General features: G+C 58.3%; 3 protein-coding genes across 3 annotated transcripts; all 3 read left to right on the top strand.

Annotated features, from left to right (window-relative positions):
* Window positions 1–536: 536 nt before the first annotated feature.
* Window positions 537–2,234, top strand: J7T54_000409 (uncharacterized protein; the record flags this gene model as incomplete). Its single annotated transcript, XM_051508692.1, has 1 exon — window positions 537–2,234. One exon carries the CDS (start codon window positions 537–539, stop codon window positions 2,232–2,234), a length of 1,698 nt encoding a protein of 565 aa, XP_051360167.1.
* A 318-nt stretch (window positions 2,235–2,552) lies between these two features.
* J7T54_000408 (uncharacterized protein) lies at window positions 2,553–3,326 on the top strand (the record flags this gene model as incomplete). The annotated part of the gene is made up of 1 exon (XM_051508691.1): window positions 2,553–3,326. One exon carries the CDS (start codon window positions 2,553–2,555, stop codon window positions 3,324–3,326), a length of 774 nt encoding a protein of 257 aa, XP_051360166.1.
* Window positions 3,327–7,565: 4,239 nt separating this feature from the next.
* On the top strand, window positions 7,566–9,557 carry J7T54_000407 (uncharacterized protein; the record flags this gene model as incomplete). The annotated part of the gene is made up of 2 exons (XM_051508690.1): window positions 7,566–7,701; window positions 7,750–9,557. 2 exons carry the CDS (start codon window positions 7,566–7,568, stop codon window positions 9,555–9,557), a joined length of 1,944 nt encoding a protein of 647 aa, XP_051360165.1.
* Between the last annotated feature and the right edge of the window lie 1,111 nt (window positions 9,558–10,668).

The raw sequence follows: 10,668 nt of genomic DNA, 5'->3' as shown, positions 1-10,668 counted from the left end.
GTATGCAATGGACTTTGATGATTTGTAGGCCCAAGGTATGCCTCGGGTATGCCTCCATGTCCATGTTGACGTCGCAGCATGGGGAAGCGGACAAGCATCACCCTGGGGCGTCGACAGGCCTTGAGTACTACTGCCTGAAGTAGCCATTACTACGCGCCCTGACCACTATCATCTCGCCTTTATCACCAAGTGCGTACATTAGTTATTACAGCACCAGTTGAGACTGCATACGACGACTGAAACCCCTGCAGCCCAATCGCCCCCCGGATCGCCCCGCTGCCTGGCCTTCATTCTCCCAGACTACTGTATCTCTTCTTTTTCTCTATCTTTCTTCTTCTTCGCCGTCAATTAGCGAGGCATCGCAGCCAAGGCGCGGTCGCCGTCGACTCACCTTCCCTCCCCTCCAGTCCTCCACCTCCTCCGCCGCCAACACCCTGCGCCGGATCAATTGAGAGGACCAAGCGACAGCGACGACGACGACGACGACAACGACGGCAGCATCCACTGCAATTCCATTTCACCCGCCCAAAGGGGTCATGCAACGACCCCCCGACATGCCCGCCCCCGATTCGTGGGACGCGAGCGCCGGCAGTGGCCCGTCCCCAGGCACCTCCTCCTCCTCGCTGCAGCAGCAGCAGCAGCAGAACAATCACCAACGCCCGCAGAGCAGCACCAGCGGCAGCATCCACAGCAATGGCGCGCCCTCGCACGAGGACCAGCTCGACCGGCAGATGCTGCGGCATCTCATGCGGAAATATGGAGGCGCCGAGGGTCTGTCGCGATTGATGCTCGAGGAGAATGGCCTGCCTCCCGACAGCGCGTCCGAGATCACGACGAGCACCTTCTCCAGCGTCGACTCGGCGCCCACATCCCTCTTCGACAGCGGGTCCAGCATCCGGTCGGAGGAGACGGGCTCGGGACGCGGGAGCATCATCTCCAACGTGTCCGCCCGCACGGCCAAGTTCCTCAGTCGCTCGAGCGAGGACGTGCCCGCGTCCGCGTCCCCATCCGCCGCCGCCGCCAACAAGCAGCGAGGCACGTTTACCTGCGGCTTCTGCTCCGAGGAGGGCGTCGTCAAGACGTGCACGCGCAAGAACGACCTCAAGCGCCACATTGAGGATTTCCACTACACAAACGCCCAGTGGCAGTGCCGGCAGCGGTCCTGCGGCCAAATGTTCGACTGGGCCACCGTCTACAAGACCCACATCAAGGTCGTCCACGGCGGCTCGCGGAGCACCAACCTCGACGACGCCCGCATCGAGCTCTGCCCCCAGCAGGTCTTTGCCTGCGGCTTCGAGAACTGCATACAGGTCTACGAGACAACGCGCGACGGCGAGGAGGCCGTCGCCTTTAAGAACTACGTCGCCCATGTCATCAAGCACCTCGACGAGGGCTCCAACTCGGGCGACTGGTCCTACTCGACCCGGATACGCAACCTCATGCGCCAGAGCGGCACCCTCCGCGCCTGGACCGAGAGCGACTGGCCCGAGAGCGAGCGCAACAAGCTCGTCTGGACGCCCCAGACCAGCGTCGTCCTCCGCAAGCAGCTCGAGACCAGGCACCTGGGCGACCTGCGCATGCTCGTGCAGTACGCCATCGCCCTCGGCTCCGACCCGGAGAGCGTGCCCGTTGTCAGCAACGGCCTGCCCATCAGGGAAGAGTGCCGCCTGCACGGTGGTGAGAGGATCCGCATCCAAGGCGCGCAGAGGGCCCCGTCACAGCCCTTCACCCAGCAGCAGATGATGAGGCAGGCCTCCGCCACGGGCGAGGATCCCTTTCAGTTTAGGATATCGCGGGGCGGCACCACCAACAACCCCCAGCTCGCCGAGTACTACGCCACGCAGCGACGCATGCAGCAGTTTAGCACGAGACCACCCGTGCGCTCCGGTCGGTCGGCGCGGCCTCCCGTCCGGACGATCCCCGCACAGCAGCAACAGCAGCAGCACCGGCAGCAACAGGCTCTACAGCAGGACATGTTTGACCCGACCGGGTACTATCACGGACAGCCGTCGTTTGCGGCGGCCAGCGGCGACGGGGGCATCGTGGCGGATGACATTCGGAGTCTGCGCAGCCTCGCGAGCAGTCACTCGGGCGGCGACGTGGACATGAGCGACGGGCCGTCCATGGAGGGCGGGTATGGTCTCCCGGACCAGAGGGCGTTTTACGAACTCCGAGCTGGCTCCGGCGAAGTCAAGTTGGAGCCGCCGTTTGCGTACCAGCAGGGGTACCAGTGAGGCTTTGCTTTCTTTGGATGAATGACTCTCTTATGTAGGGTGGGCTGGCGTTATTTGCATTTTTGGTATACCCTAGGATAGAAGTGCCGGGCGATTTTTGTGTTGGAATGGTATGGACCTCCTCAGATACCACTACATGGTCATACCAACTTACTTTACTTTACCTTACCTTTTGACTTGACATTGCGTGTTTGTTTGGTATCTGCACGTATGTCGATGACGCACATGTCCACTTCTCGCTAGCGCTTGCCATGGCCTCAACTACCTGAGACAGCTCCAAGTCGCTCCACTGGTTCCGTTACACATCGACCTCTCTCTATGGACGCCGACTGGCTGGCCGAGCACTTTTCAGCGCGCCGCATCGGCCACGGCAAAAAGGCCAAGGGCACTGCCAAAGCCCGTGCCTTTGATCCTCGACGCAGCTTTGGGGTATATCAACTCCAATGCCCCGCGCTCGCCAAGCTGGCGCAGGGTTCGACCGCTGGCGTGCCGAGGGCGCGAGATACTCTGGAGATTCACGGGTTGGTTGACGGCCGCGACGACGCACTCATGTGTACGCTGCGCGTGGCTGGCTTGATGCAGGGCGTGGCTGTCCTGGCGGGGAGTAGGAAGGTTCTGGGGGACGTGGTGCGAGAGCTCGAGGAGGAGGAGCAAGAAGACGAGGCAGAGGGCTCTACTGATGAGGACGTTGAGGACGAAGACATGAGCAGCATCGAGAAGGATGACGAACGAGAGCGGCGTCGGTACCAGGCCTTTGAGAAGAATTCGTTCCGCAGCCCCAAATTTTGGATGCGCTGGCGTGCCGTGGTCCATGCGGCGGCCGCTGACAAGGACACCGACAGCGAAGCAGGAGGCGGGCGACGGACTGTCGAGGTGGATGGCGGGTACGTCGTCTTCAGTGGAAGTGACTGTTCTGGATTCCAGGGGACGATCAGCTGCACGTCCTTGGGGCTGGAGAACGTCAAGATCACGGGGGTCAGGGTTGTCTCCAAGGCCACAGAGTGTCAGGTCGGATGGATGGATGTGGTACTTTTGAAAGCTGAGTCGACAGATGGGGATACGCTTGTAAAGAGCCCTGCAGAATCAACATGAAGTAGAACTAAGACAAAGTAATGCCGCGGGCGGATGTTCAAGTCATCAAGACTTTTTCTGACTTGTGACGAGACGCTCATGGAGGGCCCATGTCCAGACAGCCATTTGATGCCAACTTGATGCTGAATCAACTCGTGACTTGTAGAATGTCAAGAACGATCATTGGCTTGTTTACCAATGTATCAAATATTACCTGTCTGTTTCACTACAAGCGTGTGAGAGTCCCTGTGATCGGGAGACCGACGGACCCCGTGTCACGAGATTACCCTGCAGTACAGCCTCACTCATGGCTCGCGGTTCGTATGGGGGTTTTTGTTTGCTATTCAATAAGCAAAACGGCGTCTAAGATATGGCACACATAGAATGAATAATTTTGAGGATCGACTATACTACCCAATGTGAAGTTTGACGGCCAGTTGATACAGCTTGACACGGGGGATCTTCCGTCTCATATCCATGTACATAGAGACAACGTGTCAGACCAAGTCACGATTGCATGGGCTTAAAAATGCAGTGACCGTCGCACCATTACTAGCCATGCTCTCATTCGAAAGTAATACAGCACACGATTAAACTCAATCATGCTACGGAGCATGTATCATTGATCAACATTTCCTGCGATTGATCTACGTGTACTTATCAGCAGCCGGCCACAATACCTACTTGACTGAAACACAATGTGTCAACCTGCAGATCACGTTTCCGTGTACCGACAATGCCCATGAACATGCATAAATATATAGACGAATTATGCCCGTCATTCACCTCTAGGCTCTCTGAAGAATGAGGGAATCGGGAAACCAATCACTAGCCAGTCTCTTCCTCAAGCCCGATCAGGACTGCCCAGCCAGCCACGCCACCCTAATCCTGGTCAGCTCGGCTTGTTTAATTAGAGCCCACGTCTTTCGTCACCGCCGCTGCGGCCGAGATCTCCCAAGAGTTCAAGAGGCCAAGACATGGCGGGCAGTCGTACGTAGCCAGCTCCCCACAGCAAAACTTCCGACCCGCCGATTGACACAGACTGTTTGTGTGGCGCGGCTGGGCTCTCACAATATTAGCGCAATCACCGGCGCCCTCGTCTGACACACGCATGTTTGGACGAAGAGATGCCTGACTCGCTGGCTTTTGCTGTCTTCTTCCCTTCTTCCCCGCCGTTGATCGCATCAGTCCCCCCGGGCCTTAATTGAGTCGCGTGTGCGCGATCTCCATTCTGAAACAACAGGACACACGAGCTTATTTGCTCATGTGTCCGTCCGTCCTCTGTTGTGTGGTGAGTCTGTGACTGGTCCCTCTGAACGTGATGAACCACTAGTACGTTGACTACCAAAATGCACGTACTGTCACTGGTTATCGCCGACTGGACGGCTAGGCCCGGAGCTGCACAGGGGCCTTGCCGCACGCGCGCCAGCAGCAGATGGTCGCGTTTCAGGTTTTCCTTGGTGTGTTTATTTTTGGAGGCAGATTCAAGATTGTGCGCTTCTTGGGTTCTTGGCACCGGGTCTCGTGGCATTGGCCTGATGGGGCCTGGTCTCGCGAGTGCAAGAGAAGCAACAGTCAATGACCTCAGCAGCAATGCTTGCGAGCAGCTGTAGCCTGTAATTAGGGCAGAAAGAAGAAAAAAAAAAAAAAAAAACCCAAAAAAAAAAATCAACACCGAATGTCACTGCAGCCCTGGGGCAGACAGATAACCGGCCGTGTCGGGGCTGGGCCGACTCTCAAGAGAACGAGTCAGTCACCCACACTATTTATTGCACGATGGCTTCGTCTGGATGGAGGTACGTATCAAGTTCTCTGCTGTGCCTGTCCTGATGCGAGGGGGTTGGCCCCCCACCCACGTGGCTTTGGCTTACAGATGAGAGTGACCATGGTCGGTCGAGGCTGTTTTGCTGGTGCAGCAAAGTGAAGCTGGTGTCGTCGTGGGATTGTGAAACGGACAAGACGTGTGCGGTGCGAGGGAGGGTGGTCAGCGGGACGGCTGTCTGCATTTGAACCGTGCTTGCGAAGGTGCGCTGCTGCTTTGTTTGATTATTGCTTTTGGCATGTATGCATGCACGTACATATGTAGGTACGATGCACGCGCACATTCATACCTGTCGACCCCAGAACGGTAATCTCCATAGTCCATGTCAATGATGATGATCACCTGCTAAGCAGCATCCCTGCCTTCCACATGGCAGCAGCCCTTTCCTGATTAATTATCCGTCATTATCGATCAACCGACCAACCAACCGTTTGACCAACGAACGGACACTGTTGCGGCTTGCCAGAGGATGGGCACGGCCGCCAATAGATACGACGCGTGCTGTCCTGCAGCCACTGTCTGGGCAGGTCTGGGCAATCTGGGCACCAGGAGCGCGTGATCCGTATTCTCGCTTCCTTCCCACTGACCACTGTCCTCCAGTCCTCATTGAATGACATCAACCATCATCTCGCGTGCAGCAGCAATGACAACAAATTGACGAGAGCGTGCGTAATTGCGCACATATTTTACGGGTACAGCCCAGGAAAATCCCCAAGGCCTAGCCGACAGGTGCCCACTGTCAATTTCCCGTGAAACAAGGGTACAACCGATGTGACACTGTCACTAACTTAAGTTCGTTAGCTGTTCTGGGCCGCTGTCACTCGCCCGACCGGTCTGAACACTAACTTACTGTCGACGAAGAATGTGGCTGGCGAAGGGACCTTCTGTTTTTCGATCAGTCTGTTTCTGCCGCCTGTCCGTTGGCTTCTAAAACGTGGGATCCCACATACGGAATTCCATGTATGTGCACTGCACGGCAGATGGCAGCCAACATGGCTGCAGCTGTGGCCGCCGTGTCACGCAGTGATGGAACAGGGCCGTGCCTGTCGAAATTGATGTATGTGCGTATCATCTTGCCCATGGATCTGAAGCATGAGCAGAGCAGTGCCTCGCCTGGCCCATCGGCGTTTGTGATGCCAGTACGTACGTGGTGGCTTTCTCTGGGGCACAGAGCCGCCGCCATTGGTTCCTGGATGGGATCCACGCGTGCCTGACAGGCCTGCGCAGCCACTGCACTAGTCTAGCTGGGACTGGACGCTACCCTCCAGGGCTAATGGGAATCTCGCAATGTGCAGCGTGCTCCAGTCGCCTAGGACTGGACGGGCGCTTGGGCACTAGTCTACATGCGGCGATTGCAGGGGGTGATCAACCTAATCAACGTGAAGGTCGGCGCTAGGCGCGGACGAGGAGTGAATTGACACCTTTCACGATCGCCCAGCTCGCCATGTCTTCTTTCGTCTCGTGGTGCTGGTGCCTGAAACGACGGTATGCAGCCCATTGCGATCAGGGGTAATGTGTAATATGTAGAGCAACAAGTGCGCATGCAGCAGGCTAGCATCGCTAGCAGCCGTGCTCTAACTCGGAACGAGTGCAGGCCGGGCTGGGCGTGGTCACCTCCTGGTGGGAGGGCCGCAGAACGGGACCCGGGCGAGTAATTAACGGACATGCCGTTCGATAGCCTGTGGATGAGCGAATGAATGATGATGATACTGCTGGCCTGCTGCTGGTTGAGGTGCGGATGAGGCCCCTGCAAGGCCTGTCCTCCCCTGCAGCTCCACCACCATCTTTTCTTGGCTCTCGCACCTTCAGGCTTCTGGAATATTTCCATTCACGACTGGACCTGAAGGCTGACCCTGGTCGCGTCCGTCTCGGGCTCCATAGCAGGCGAGCAGGGAAGACCCTCACTCACTCGCAAACTCATGATATTTCCTCCTTCTTATCCCCTGCTCTGCTCTGCTCCGCCCTCCCTCCTCTCCTCCTACTCCTCCTCTCCATATACCTACTCACAACATCCGTACGCTGATCCGGCACTTCCATTCATTCGTGCCCGACGGACGAACGCTCCTTTATGCCTTGACGACCTGTATCCTTACCATACCATCTCACCTATACCCCAGACTCCTGTCCATTCTGAATACGCCTTACCTTACATACAACCTCACCACCATATATATCAATACGTACACGGGCCGGCTCCGTCGTAACGATAGACATAATACCCAACTCAGAAACGAAGCAAGAAGATACCCAGGACAGGAAAGGATAGGACAGACCAGGAACGGAAAAGAGAAGAATACGACTCTGAGAGATATACATCACGACCATCTACGAACATATTACTACCCACCCAACCAACTACTTGTAATACCGGCAACCACAGTCCCCCGCCTAGGACACTCTACATCCCCTCTGACCCGGAACACTCTGAATCGCCAGGAATGTTCCCTACAGGCCCATTGGTCGACGACTCTGTCCGACCCCTCGGCGACGACGACCAGCGTGTGCTGTTGGGGTTGGTGCACAAGTATGGCCTCAACAGCCTAATGTGTGCCCTCACCGGGCTGGGCGAGTCCTGTAGGTTTTTTGCGAAGATGCAGTGATGACCGCGCTGATTCAGTATAGCCCGCCTCTCGTCCGTATCAGCGTCCAACACCCTCTTCAGCAGCAATGGCGCCCCCTCTCTTGTCTGGACCGCCTCGGACGGCGCCTCCATCCGCACACAGTCGACAACAGGACAGCACGGACAAGACCTGGACGTCCCAGCCATCCACGACGCCGAGATGGGCAAGCCCCAGGACCACACCTGGCTCGAGTCGCCCTGCGCTGTCCCCTCTGCCGACCTGCCAACCGGATCGCCCAAGCTGTCCATGGCCACCCTCAAAAGGTACCAGTGCCCCATGTGCTTCATGGACCGCAACCTGGTCGAATTTGGCCGCAAGAGCGACTTTAAGAAGCACCTGAACAACTTCCACGGCACCGACGTCACCTGGATCTGCCGCACCAAGAACTGCCACCTCTCGTTTGCGACGGAGCGCTCGTACAGCACCCACGCCAAGGAGGCGCACAAAATGGAGGCCCTCCCCTCGAGCGCGGCGCGCACCGAGCTCTGCCCCCAGCTCGTGTTTGCCTGCGGCTTCGGCGCCTGCAAGGATCGCCTCTTTGAGGCCGCCAACAAGGACGACGCCCCCAACGCCCGCGACAAGTATTTTGAGCACATTGCCAAGCACTTTGAGGACGAGTGGAACGTGAACGACTGGGAGTACAAGGTACACATCCAGAACCTAATGCGCCAGCAGCGCGTCAAGCCCATCTGGAAGACGTGCATCTGGCCCAAGGAAAGGAGGACGCAGCTGAGCTGGAAGCCCCGGTCGTCAGGCGACCTGAGGCGGATGCTCGAGGCCAGACACCTGGGTGAGGACATTTCGCAGCTCGTCCGCCTGGCCTACGTCCTTGGGCAGGCCCCCTTCACCCACAGCAAGGTGCCGCCGCCGTCCGAGGTCGACACCCACTTCCAGCTTCCCTTCCGCAGCCAGTGCCTCCTCGAGACGGACAGCCCCGAGCGTGGCTCGGACGACTCGACGCCCACCATCGGCGTCTCCAAGTCGCGGCCCCAGAGCCTGTTCAGGCTCCCCAGCCGCAAGAGCAAGCCCACGCGGCCGTCGACGCCCGCGAGCATCAACACGAGCGCCGCGCCCGACACGCCCATGACCGGCGCGGGCGAGATGCACCCTGGCACGCCGATCACCATTCCCCGGGGCGCGCCCATGCCCTCTGACGCGCCTCGATTCGTGCCCGACGACGCGCCGATGCCGAAGCAGATGCAGACGCCCGTCGGGACGCCCATGTCCACGCCCGTCAACGACTCCCCTCTTTACGCTATTCCCATGGACGAGCAAGGCTACGCCATGTACCACCACCAGCCTCAGCACCATCATCAGCCCCCGACGTCGATGCCAGACGCCATGGTCGTCTCGCCCTACGAGCCAGCCATGGGCGTCCACAACATCCCGCACGACAACTACGGCGAGATGATGTACGGTTGCGCACCGCCGTCCCTGCACCGGCCCGCCACGCCAGTCCCCCACCACAAGCGCCCCGGCTCCTGGTCGCGCGTGACCTCAATGGAGGACCTGCGCCCCAAGAAGCGCACGTCGACACCGCACGGCAGCCCCTACGACACGCCCATGGAGATGAGCATGCCGCTGGACCAGATCCCCAATGCGTACGGCGAGATGATACCGCCGCAGCAGCATCACCACTATGCGCCGCCCACCAGCGTGCCAGGGCCGGAGTGGGCGCTGCCCATGCGCGAGTCATCGTATCACTACGAGCCTCAGCCGCAGCCGCAGCCGCCGCACCACCACCACCATCACCACCACCAGCAACACATGGGCGAGCCCATGACGACGTTTTTCTTTGACGAGCAGTGATCTCTTTTTTGAAAGACAGACCTTTCTTCTTCTTTTTCGAACAGCGGCGTGTCCTTTGCACTATACTACGTTCTATCTAATGAGCCTTGCTTACCCGGGTAATGCACTTCCTTCACATACCTTAGATACACGCACGGGAACGGGGGTTATACTAGCCTGCGAGGGACTTTCTCTCTCTTTGTTTTACTTGGATTGGCCTTTGGCCTACGGATGATTCCCCACAACGGTTCTTTTCTGATACCATTTCCTACCAATGTTACATAATACCACTTCGTGCTTGGCTTGGTCGTTTCGTCTTTCTGGGGGCGGGGAACTCTGAAACCCTGAATTGAAGATGTTGCATGGTACTCCGTACAACCGAACCGCAATGTTCCCCTTGTGAAATAATCGAAGTTGCGCGTCTAAGGCCATATGTCGTCGGTCATCTCTCCTCGTCCCTCTCCCGTACGCCCCGGTCGTGTATGGACGCTTGATGTGCTGTCGGATAGCCCGGCCACGCGTCTCCCCAAGCCAGGGTGGCTCTGCCTGCCGTGAGAGTCCCGAGAGAGTCCCGAGAGATGCAGATTCGCGGAACTTGAACATGAAGTGAGACTGGCATGGACAATGTGTGCAGGCCAAGTACATGAACGAGCTGCACGCGGAGGAAACGACGTCATGAGTCGCGCCGCGCGATAAGATTATGAGAAGTAACTCTTGGCGGGCAGTGCAGGCGCGTAGGTACTTCCTCGTAAACCTCCCCTAAGGCCAGCCAAGACTAGCCCCGCGGGGGAGGAGGGAGGGTCCAGCCACGGTTTAAGCTCATGCCTGCATGCATGCACGCTGACCGCCAATACCATTCGCAATCTCCAAGTCCAGTCGCTCCAATCCCTTTAGTGAACCCGCGCGACATATGCACAATGAGATAGTTTCCCGTCAAGTGACACCGTCACATGCTTTCGCGAGCGCCTGGGCGTGACAGACTATCACGAAATCATCTGCTCTGCATTGACTGGTGGGCACGGCATCAATGCTCATCTCTAGGCTCTGCTGGTCTCAAGGGGGGGGGGGGGGGGGGGGGGGGGGGGGGGGGGGGGGGGGGGGGGGGGGGGGGGGGGGGGGGGGGGGGGGGGGG

This window comes from Emericellopsis cladophorae, assembly GCF_022114955.1.
Source record: "Emericellopsis cladophorae strain MUM 19.33 chromosome Unknown NODE_48_length_181081_cov_114_058711, whole genome shotgun sequence".
NCBI classification, from domain to species: domain Eukaryota; kingdom Fungi; phylum Ascomycota; class Sordariomycetes; order Hypocreales; family Bionectriaceae; genus Emericellopsis; species Emericellopsis cladophorae.
Note: the sequence above shows the minus strand (reverse complement) of the source record. Positions and strands in the feature narration are given on the sequence as shown.